Source organism: Priapulus caudatus, unplaced genomic scaffold (assembly GCF_000485595.1).
Source record: "Priapulus caudatus unplaced genomic scaffold, Priapulus_caudatus-5.0.1 Scaffold1095, whole genome shotgun sequence".
Classification (NCBI taxonomy): domain Eukaryota; kingdom Metazoa; phylum Priapulida; class Priapulimorpha; order Priapulimorphida; family Priapulidae; genus Priapulus; species Priapulus caudatus.
The window spans coordinates 1-12,335 of record NW_014578156.1 but is presented as its reverse complement, the minus strand read 5'-3'; the positions used below and the strand labels follow the sequence as shown (position 1 = coordinate 12,335).

Here is a 12,335-nt window from a genome sequence, read left to right as displayed (position 1 = left end):
TTATTTCAAGCTTGTACAAAGCATATATTTAATAACAACATAACAACAAGACATAATATCGTAAGCTCTACAATTCTTGACTAGATATAAAATGACCAGATAATGACTAGACACACAAATCTCATTTGATAGTATAAAACAAAGTTATAATAGGATGACAATGGTAAGAACACTTTACGATAATTAAATCGGTTGTTGTCTATACCTTCATATGTCGAGATCACAGCAAACATATTCTTCCGCTTTACTTACACTACCACAAAACAAATATACCTCTAATCTTTCCATCAATCATTTAAGGCACGCAGGTACGCAATACACAGTCAACAATATGTTCAGCAATGGAGATTAACTTGTATAACTTGCGTTTGTTTACGTAATAGCTTGTGAACTCCCCTAGTGTCATTGCAAACGGAGAAACTGCACGTGTATTTTCCACAAACATAGAAACATAAAACGTCATACAAAAGAGTACACTGTGCACCTCAGGAAGACCAATGAAAGTCAGCATTATTGAGAGTGTAGGCCCCATTTCCCACACAAACAAAAATACATGATACTATACATTAGTAGGCTGCAAGAGCTACCAGTATCTGACTATATTGGCAAACCTCACTGATCGCACCTCGTTTTCTGCATGACATTTCGTAGGATGAAGCCCAAACTGGTGTGAGCGTGAAGCACAATCTGACAGATGCACTTAGCACCTGTACTAATGAGCGCTAGAACACAAAGTCTGCCTGCTTTCGCCCCCGTCCCACTAAATAGCTCAAGCATTTATCAAGTTAATCCATTTGAACTCATCGTCGGTCATCATCTTCCATGGCCTTCTGAGCTTCACCGACACCTCCCGCTCGACGGCATCGTACGACCGCGAAGACTCCTTCAACCACGCGTAGTAATCGTCCGTCCACATCGGGTTCGGCGGCCAATCACTGCGCAGGATCACCGCGTTGCGACGCACGAGGAAATGCTCGAGACTCTCGCCGTAAGAGGCGATGAGCAGCAGCGTTGCCGTGGAAACGCGCTCGCGTACGATGAGCGTGTGCAGCCGCGTGCACGTGCGCGCCAGCAGCACGAGACCCGAGTCGGCGCGGTCGTGGAACGACTTCGGCCGGTGGACGCGTGGCAGCAGCTGGTGTCCGAACACCTCCAGCGTGCGCGCGTAGTTCTCGACGATAAACATGAGCGTGTCGATGCGCAGCACGGAGTAGCGACTCGCGTACAGGATCGTGCGCACGGCCGCGCGCGGCTGCAGCACCATCTCCGTGCGACTCCGCCCGACCAGTGTCATCTCGATGCGCAGACGCGGCGCCTGCCGGCTCAGACTCTTCCAGGCGTCCCAGGCGACCGGCGGGCATTGGCACGTGTACGCGTCCTGGTAGAGCACGACGAGACGCACGCGCGTGAACCCCAGCAGGTGCACGACGTCCTCGTCGACGTGGTTCGGCGAGATGATCAGCTTGCGCAGGTTGAAGAAGAGGCCGACGTGCAGGAACGGGTGCGGCACCTTCGCGCAGTCGATGACGCGCAGCGTCCGCAAGGTGTCGCCACTGTTCGCGAGTGTGTCGTCGAGCAGCGTGCTGGCATCGCGTTTTTCCAGCAGCAGATGCTGCAGTTCGAGTTCTTGAAGACCGACGAAGCGGCGAAGCAGGAAGCACAGCTCCTCGAGGAATTTTCCGCCCGTGCCGAGCGTGCTATGACCGCCCAAGATACTCGTGTCGCAGCAGTTGAAGCGAAACTTGAAGACCCTGCAATAATGAAGTATGAGTCAGTGACCTTATACTTGAAGCAAAACTTAAAGAACCTGTAACAAAGTACAAATCATTGACTTTACACTAGAAGCAAAACTGTGACCTTATACTTGAAGCGAAACTTGAAGACCCTGTAACAAAGTAGGAATCAGTGATCTTACACTTGAAGCAAAACTGTGACGTTACACTTCAATTGTAACTTGAAGACCCTGCAACGAAGTATGAGTCAGTGACTTTACACTTGAAGTGAAACTGTAACCTTACACTTAAAGCGAAACTTGAAGACCCTGTAGCGAAGTATGATTCAGTGACTTTACACTTGAAACGAAACTGTGACCTTACACTAGAAGCAAAACTTGAAGACCCTGTAACGAAGTAAGAATCAGTGACTTAACACTTGTACAAAACATGAAGACCCTATAACGACGAACCAGTCAGTGACCTTAGGGTTGAACTAAGGCTTTAAGACAAGTGCTTGAAATATGAATCAGTCGCCCGCTGCGATTACGATACAACATAAAACAGCGTCAGATTCCCCCTGATGCATGCGGTGTGAGCAAGGTGATCGCTTCACGCCATCTAACTTTCTCCTGCAGTGACGTCCTGCACTCTGGCCACGACTTAATATAGGGACAGTGATTTTCCGTTTCAAAAAATTGCCTTTTCCGTTTGGGGAAATCATGAATTCCGTTTCAAAGTAAAGAAAAAATGGAAATTCCGTGTTGACATAGAGGTTGCATAGGAACCTCTAGGTACATAGGTCCATGTACACACCAAAAATGCAAATCTCTGCGTGCATGTAAGCATTGCAAGCTCACTTACCCGACAGGCTCCTGCTTTAAAAACGCATAAACTATAATACAACTGGCCATTAACTAAAGGTTTGTAACTTAAAATTACGAAATGTTAACACCGGAAACGAATGGCATCTAGACGTTGTCTGCTGTACCCTTCCTTACTTGATATTCCAAAAATATTGCTGCAAAATCTATGAATAGAATGCAAAATATAGAATGTCATTCGGGCATGTACATTTTACAGAATACTTGCCCTTGGCTCAAAAGGTTTTTCGTGAAGACTGCATACCTTCCTGCGATATATATTGCCAACTAGAATGTCATTGGGGCATGTACATTTCACAGAACACTTGCCCGAAGAGCAAGTTGCTCAAAAAGTTTTTCATGAAGACTCAGCTAGGGTGCGAAATTCGCGCGAGTCCGGAGTCAAATACTTCCTAATTTACTGCCGAACTCCCCGATTTGACATATGCAGGAGTCCGTGTGACTCCCTGAAAATTTTGCTATACTAACAGTAACTAGTTTGTTCCAGAGCACGGCATTTTTTCAGCAAATGTCCAAGAAAATTTGGCAGACGAGTAACCACATGTATGCCTCTTCCAAATAAGCACATGCGTTATTGTTAATATCTTTAATTTTGAACCTAATTCAGACTGCGGACTCCCTTATTTTGCTGCGGACTCCCTCATTTTGCTGCGGACTCCCTTTTTTTGAAGGCGAGGAGTCCGTTGGACTCCATTGTTCACAAGTTCATTTCTACCACTGAGACTGCATACCGTAGCTGCGGCAGGGGATTCTCGATGCCGCGTTCGTTGCACGCGCCGATCCATCCCGACGTGATGCTGACAAACTCGTACATGTTGTAGAAACTGTTCATCGGCTGGATGACGAGGCGCTTCCAGTTGTGAGCGATCCGATTTAGCAGCATCTAGAGAAAGCGGACAGCAGTTGCTGCAGTATTGCATCGGATTAGGCGCGTTGTGCCCGCCTAACGCTTAACTTGTTGCCCGTGTCTTCGCTACATAGCAAAACAGCTAAACAGCTAAAGCAACAAGTGCCGCGGAGCGACAGCGCTCATCTAACGTCTACTGCGGTGACTCTGTGGTGGAGTGGTGGGATTCTAGTAAACCCTGTTAGTCCCAAATACACGCCGAAACAGTGGAAGGCACAGGGATGGTATCAGGAACCTTCTCAAAGGAATGTTCGTTGGAATCGTTATGAAAGTTGCCACGAGAAGGCGCGTACGTTTAAGTGTCTTAAGATTAAAGATGGAAGCTCCCATCGTACGTAGTAGCAACAACTATTTGCAAGACCGAATAGGTAAGCACTCATCCATTTACCTACGCAAGCCTACAGGCATACAGCATAGAGAGCTGCCACCTGTAACTAATTAACGCAGGCAAAAACTACACAGTAATATCACCACCACATGCACTGGCAGTAGCCACTGTGATACGTTACATGTAACACACTGACAGTACAGAATGCCATAGAAATTATACGATTTAAGGAGCATAAACCTTCTCCAACCAAATTTAGCTTTGGAAATTTCACTGTGACATTGTAGCCTCATACATCCAGGCATGTATAGATTCTACTAGCAAACCCGGCAGTCATTCTTTCTAACAGACAGTAAACAAATCCATGTTTAACCCTCCTCTTGAGGGTCAAAAGGTTATCCGACACTTACTCTTCACATGTCAGCAGAAAGTACATTTCATGGTCCTTTCAATAAAGCCATAAATGCAGCGTCACCGCTGAAACAAAAAGTTTTTTCCAATCTCTCCGTTAGTACCATTTCCTCAAGAAAATCGGTCTAAAATCTTGCCCTGTGTCCCATTGACTTTGTACTGTGACATCCAGATTTCGGCACAGTGATGGCTTTCCTACACATGGATGCTAATACAGCGACGTATCACGAGCCTAGTCGAGCTGCTTATAGATTTTGCCGCACATTCTGCACTTTCCTCCCTTATACCTTAAGTTAAGGAAGGAATGTTTCCCCTTCTTTTACCCTGCTTGACCTTTTGACCTTTGATACGTACGGTCAAGCGGTTTTAAGATTTGCTGCCCAACTTGTGACGGACGCTACGGACGAACGCCTCATGCGATTCTACAAGCTGCATCTGACTATGTCAGATGAGCTAAAAATAGCAAAATAGCTAAATAGCTCTATAGTTAAATAGCTCTATAGCTAAATAGCTAAACAGCTAAATGGAAAAATAGGCAGGCAATGGCCAACGTATAGTTTTGTGATTTGCCTGACATTTCAACAACAGAACGGTTCATTGCACTCTGCAACTATTCTACATTGCTATTGAGGTCTCTACCAAAAAAATAAATAGAATCCAAGGTTTGTGTGACATCATAGTTTGCCCGCTCGTCTAAAGGGTGAGAAAAACAATGAAGCGGGCAGACATCATTGGTTGTCCACTTCAACGAATAAACACATTAGCACATATTTTATCTCTATTCAAACAAAGTGACAAAAGAGACAAGGAACCAGTCTAGTCTCACAATAGCTGAGAGGTGCGAGGCTAACTGACTACAGCTAGTGGACATCACAGAAGTTATCTTATTCTGTCGTAGGTATTTCTAGACGGATCCTGCGTTAGCATTGTAAGAGACTTCATATACAGAACAAGTGGTGGGAACTATTGATCGCAATAATCAGTTAGTTAATAGTGTGGCAGAAAATACAGATCTAGTAATCTCTCTCTATAATTATTTAATTATTTTATGGTTGCTGATCCATTGCAAGGCAGGTCTCTGTACTAAACCCCAGGAACAGAACAAGGAACCAAGTTCACTGCCGCGGGGGGGGGGGGCTGTCACCTAATATGCCACGTATTACCCATGTGGCGTTCCAAATTTTTCGGGTTAGGGGGGGTGTTTTTCAAACTTACTACTACGGTGCCCGCGCGAGAACAAATAGGCCCCCTTTTACAAAGCTAATCCCGCAATAAGGCCTCGGGATCGTTCAAGTCAAGCACCGCGCCCGCAGTAGGCCCCCCTCACGGGCCCCATTCATTCCCTCCACTCTTTGCCTTCCACTTGTCTGCAAGACCTCGCAATAGGGGGTAGGGATCCGGGTAGGACTCTTTCATTGTGTATCCAATAGGGGGTGGGATATTTTCATTGTGTATCCAATAGGGGGTGGGATATTTTCATTGTGTATGCAATAGAGGGTAGTATTCTTCAATTGTGTCTGCAATAGGGGGTAGGGTTTTCCAATGTGCAGTTCGCACTAGGGGGCCTATTATTTTTAGTGAGAATGCACATGGGGTAATACCGGCATATATAGTGACCCCCCGGGGTTCACGGGCTAATTTCAGATTTAGTGAACTGTTACCAAGTATTATCTTCACAAATATTCACATTTATTACCACAGGTTTACAAGATTACACTTCGATCTTTTCACACAAGTTGTTACCAATTGTATAGATATTATCTCCTCACCTCTGAGTAAAGGGATAGGGGTCTTTACCTGGACTTTGTACTGATTGATAAAGTAGTTCCAGCCCGTGTGTATGAGGAATTTCCTTGTGCACAGCATGTCATCCTCTAGCACAAACGTGTCCCACGCTCTTGGTGCATAGAAAGCTCGATACCAGTGCCTGCACACCTGATGAGAAACCAACAGAGAACCAAACCAATAGGTTAGTGCATACAATATTACAGTGAGCAACGCGATGTGCTTGTCTAATAACCCAGGACATTTTACCCCATTTCATACCCAGGACATTTTACCCCATTTTTACCCAGGACATTACCCAATTTCTCATCTAGAAGTGCACTCAAGTGTCGATAGCAGGGTGTTGAAGTAACACTACTAACGTTTGATAACGCGAGGAAAGTGTCAAGGCTACAAAATGTTACACTTTAACGTACACAGTGTCGATAGTCGGAAAGGAAGAAATAACAATAATAAAACAGAAGACGGTCGTATTCGTAGTAGAAAAAGACAGATTACATGCAGGGATAGGAAAATTAAGATAAGAGACAGAGTCCAACACTAATCAAGTGATGAGAACCCTAGCTACAATGTGCGGTGTCTCTTTATCCCATCTTGACAGCATATCCTGCAGGCAAAGAAATCGATGACTTGGGCTGGGTTTTGCTCCCTCTCATTGGACCACCATGCCTTCAACGTTGGAAATTTCTCCCTCTCACTTCCCTGCGTAACATAGTCGTTTATTATCATGTTCCACTTTATGACAGAGTGAGACCATAAGCTTGGTGCTCGCACGCGCAACCCATCACTCAGGTCTATCTAATGAACCCTTCCAGCCATTAGCGGCATCTTTTAAAACAAGTCCTCCACTGTGCATCAATGTGTCACATTCCCTTTAATGACTTCCCAACTCCCATGCAATCATATCACACACCATAAAAAACTGTGCACACTATAAACTATTATGTATTCATACATCATCTGCTAATCTTACACAATATGCTTACTGCTTATTGAGGAGACAATACAATGACACGGTAAACGTGCATGCAAGACAATTCGTTAAAAGATGCAAACATTAGTCTCACCTTTTCATAAATTGAACTTGAAGTTCAGTTTGAAAGTGCTTAATAGATCTACCTGTTATAGTAATCAACACCTTGTAGGGCTAGCAGGATGTCAGAGTAAGCTGGGACTGGTATCGATCACGAACATAACACAAACCATGATTTTCTTTTCTGCCCTTCCCACTTGAACGCATCCCTCTCTTTCAATTACGAATGCGTTTTTCTGTGAGATGCCACTATATCATCGTGGCTTCAGTGGCAAGCCTTCACACGAACGTTATTAGCACAGGGCAATATGCCAACCAAATTTTATAGTCAGACAGCTGTTAGGGCCGGCACATGGACTCAAAGGACCTAGCCATGGAAATAACAGCGTTATATTCACAGACGCTTACTGCACACGTGTTGCTGAACCGAACATGCAGAAATAAACTCAGCAGCCACGCTTCTCAATTCAGCATTAGTATTGCAGGATATGCCTATATAACCTTTAATCCAATCATTTTATACGTTGTTCAAAATTCATGCAGCATTTCCATTAAAAAATTGCACTCATGGTCCATCTCATCATATTACATGCATCATTACATGCAGAACCAAACAAAACAAAACATTAATGTATTTTACCCTACGATGTTCTACTTGACACACAAGTTTGCATTATCCCATCCATTCCCAAACCCTCTCTATGTGCGCAGGTGTCTCCCATGCATCAGCCCTTCATATGCGTTTTATTCTTCGAACTCAATCTCCACCACCATATCAGTGTCTGTACCAAACCTCACACTGCCTCTGTGCATACCAGATGTTGTTTTAGAATAATGCCCTGGAATAATAATAGACGGTCCACGATTCGCTGCCCTGAAAACGCGTAACCTGAGAGTTTGCTACTAATAACAGGCTCTGGACATGGCCACGCATTCTGCGATGCATCACAATAGCACACGTAGAACTCGATAGCACAGAAACCGAGACGGCTCCTCTAAAAATACGTTGGTAATACACACACTTGTGCAAGGGCAGTGCTCTGGGGATGTAGAGGGTAGGAAAATAATACACGGGAGCGATGCGCGATTCGCTCTTCAAACCTCCGAAATCGCTCCCGCAAAACAAATTACAAGCGGGGAATTTTTTTACTTGTCCGAATTTTTACTGTACAGTTTTATACATGTACTAGACTACTAGTAGAGTCTCATTATGAGCTATAATCTATAAAAACCAAAAAAAATTTTCTCCTTTTGTACTAGTGTTGAAAACTTGAAACCAGCCTGTTGAAACTTGAACTGCTTATCAAAACTAGACAGAGGGCACTCACGGAGAGTGCATAGCTCCGCGAGCATGTAACATGTATGTGCTCGCTGGTGGCGGCTGCTGACTGACTCGCCTGCTGCTGACTCGCCGCTCACTGGTGGCTGCTGCTGACTCGCCACTCGCTGACTCGACGCGCTATCGATTCGCCGCTCACTGGTGGCTGCTGCTGGCTCGCCACTCGCTGACTCGACGCGCTATCGATTCGCCGCTCACTGGTGGCTGCTGCTGGCTCGCCACTCGCTAACTCGACGCGCTATCGATCGTTGCTACACACACACACGAACACACACACGCGAGCGATTGCATGAGCTCCGTTTTCAACGCGGAGCTAAAAATCACTGCAGTGGGCCAGTGCCTACACACCCACACATGCATGTACATTGTACACACACACAAACACATGTACAAAGTGATTTTTTCCAATATGTATTATTCATATACTCAGGGAGGCAGGCCTGTCAGGAATATGTTGATAGTACATTGAGTCATTGAACTGCATGAGCATACATGTAGATGTGTCAGAATGTATGTAAATATACAAAAAATTCATAATAGCTCTCGTGAGGCTCAAAATAGCTCCAGTAAAATTATTGACGAGAGCTCTTTTTGCCACAGACTTGAAAAAAAGCTCCCGTGAAAAAAACGAAATTTTATCCCTGGTAGGGACGAGGCTCAGGGTGGTATGACCGTATGACAATAGCACATAACGTTATGCGTGCGTCTCCATTGCTACAAGAGGCAAAGGCAGCTCAGTGCTCAAAGTGGTTTGCTTCTTTATCATTTCTTGAATGTACACTGTATGTAATTGAATACAGAATGTGGATCTTGCCCTACTTATCAACAGTGCAACGACTGGGTATCTAGTAAGTAGCTAAGAGTGATACTATGACTTTGGGGGACCACAAAATTGTTGGTCGTAATTGAGTTAAAGTAAAAATACATTTTTTTTTTCCACTATTTGCATTTTTTTTAGCTGCAGATGGATAGGGTTAGGGTTAGGGTTAGGGTTAACCTTACTATCAGTTGGGTAATTAATTTTTAACAATTAAGACAACTGCAATATCCAATTGTATATATATATACTTGCGCATGTGCTTGCTAAAATTCTACAATAAAGAAAATCAATGCCAGTTACCAGTGAGGCTCGGTAACGACTCTTTATGTTCACCATGGCGAAGATATCCTCTAGAAGTATATCTGGTAGCGACTCCCACCCCATCGCCTCCACTTGTTCGCATCCACTGTGGCAAACTGCAAGAAGAAGAATGCAAAACAATTAAATATATTCGGTGGCAGTCTCTGCGATGGATATCTACATTAGCAGGAACCTTTCTGGCCAAGACCAACACCACAGGTTTAACAATTCCTACAGGAACCTGCCTCAGCAACAGAGAGCATGCTAGTTACATGCACTAGCCCTACTGCCTAACTGGCCAGAGGTGCAAATATAGAATTGTTAAATGTGTGAATTTTTATGACAAAGCTGATGGTGACCTGACAGACAATATAATTTTCAATCAAATAACGGTAGATAAGACGTACAGCTATACCATAAAGAGATTTCTAAATGTATTTCAATTAAGCCACTAAACGATGTAGAACAATGGATAAGAATCATTATTGATATCATATATTGTTTATGATAGAAGTGAAATAAATTGATATCAGAATCAATAGTTAAACCTTTCTGATCATAACACCTTAGTATTCATTGAAGAGTATCTGCATTAAGCATGCATGAAACCTGAAGGTTTGGCCTAGATAACCAAATATCCTTGCCTATCAACCCTGGCAGCATTGCAGGTCAAGCAGTGTGCTATTTGATATTCGACTCGGAAGAAAATGTACTCTCCTGCCCATGTTACAAGAATAGAACTTAGTGGTTCTAATGGAACATTGTCCATCTGTACTGCAGTTAGAGAACAGATGTTGTAAAAATGCTATATATATGTGAGTTGCTGTGTGATGTCCGCAATTACAGAATTCTAGAACGAATTTACCTGCATAGCACTTCACACCAATTAAGAAATGGAATTTTTAATGTCTTGTTTTACATAAAATCTATTGTCTTCAATAATAAACATTTCAATGATTTGGTGGCATTCCTGTCATAGTGCAAGCTACCTCGGTATACACTGACACCAACTGCAGCTATAAGCAGATTCAATGCCTATAATTACCCCATTACTACATGTATGCGATTAGCACTTATCCACGAGTACATGCCTGATCAGGGAAGTGCATCACAAGAATGTTCCAAGAAATGTGTAAAGAGGGTGTTCAACATGTTAATGTGGTAGTGGGGGGGGGGCAGTGCATTTTAGTACCTATTAGCATTTACTTGGCTCTCTTTCAATAAATTCTTCATACGATTACATCCTCAAATACTCTTGAGCAACAAAAGCTATAGAATTTATAAAAGAATAATACGATAAAAGAAATTATAATAGAATTATAAAAGAATATAGTTTAAATGAAGTCAAGCACATGATAATATCTCAAAGGCAAAAGCATCGTAATCACACGATGTATGCACTAGTAAAACATTTGTAAGTTAATTTATTTGAGGAGAGGCAGAACAAGGAGGCAGAATTAAAAAGTATACAGCATACTTGTAATACTGCTGCTATGGAGGTCTTAGGGCATCCAAATTATGCATTCTTTTGGAATCGAACATTACATTTGGTAAAATAAATGTAACACGAAGCAGGTGCCATTTAAATGTGGTCAGAATATATCTACAAATGTATATGGTGCAAACCTATTAAAATAAACAAGAGCAATCGGAGATCTAGCAAACCTCCGCCACAGCTTAACAGTCCCCCATCTTGCTGGTACACCCAATATAGTTTGATGAAATTTTCAGTTTTCATTTTGTTTTTAGGAAGTGTTGGGTTTATTTTGAGTTTCTGGTAGTTATAGAGTTTTGCTTGCTGGAAGCTTTAACGTTTTTTTTGTCGGGTTTAACACGGCGGTGACACATCATAAAGTTAAACCCCTAGACACACCAGGCGAATACAGTAGACATAAAGTCACGGGCTAGTCGCTACACTACCAACAATGATGAAAAATCCTTTAAAACAATCCTGGATCCAGATCTGGATCTGGATCACCACCAAAATGTAATCGATAATTGGTTCTTGGCCCAAGACCAACCCCTCCAAAAAATTTCATCAAAATCCGTCCATGACTTTTTGAGATATCCTGTTGACAGACAAACAAACAAACAAACTATAACAGGGGCGAAAACATAACCTCCTTGGCGGAGGTCAAAATAATTATCTATAAATATTTAAATTTATATGCACAGGCTGGGTATATGCAATACTTTAACATTAATTATACACAAGAACAAGATGTATTCCAGAACTAGGAATAGCATATATTGTGTCAGATTGTACATTATATATATATATATATATACATTGTGTACATATAAAATATGTATATATATTTTATATGGACTGATACCCCTTTTATACTGCGCACATCTTTAGCCCGCTTCTGAAGCAGGATAACTTTAGCTCGGGATAAGTTGTTTTATACTGCGCACGACTTTAGCCCGCTTCTGAAGCAGGATAACTTTAGCTCGGGATAAGTTGTTTTATACTGCGCACGACTTTAGCCCGCTTCTGAAGCGGGATAACTTTAATTAGCTCGGGATAAGTCGTTTTATACTGCCGTTCTCGACCACCCGAGTTGCGTGCGAGACCGGGGTAATTGTCATGGTCAATGAATTTAGAGCGAGCTAAAGTCGAGATACTTTTTATACTGACGTTAGCTCGGGTCTGAAGCGGACCTGAACCACCTCCTAGAGCGAAATAACTTTAGCTCAGGCTAAAGTATTTTTCGACCTTTTATACTGGGGGTTATCCCGCTTCAGAAACGGGCGAGTAGTGTCGCTTAAACGCAGTTTTTTCCACACTTCCTGTAAAGGGACATAATGTTTCT

At 43.0% G+C, this 12,335-nt stretch overlaps 1 protein-coding gene across 1 annotated transcript; it reads right to left on the bottom strand.

The window, feature by feature from the left end:
- On the bottom strand, positions 1-9,635 carry LOC106815352 (the record flags this gene model as incomplete). The annotated part of the gene is made up of 4 exons (XM_014819801.1): positions 1-1,751; positions 3,328-3,479; positions 6,040-6,177; positions 9,520-9,635. Coding segments are annotated over 4 exons (1,388 nt in total), but the record flags the coding sequence as incomplete, so codon positions are not given.
- Positions 9,636-12,335: the final 2,700 nt, after the last annotated feature.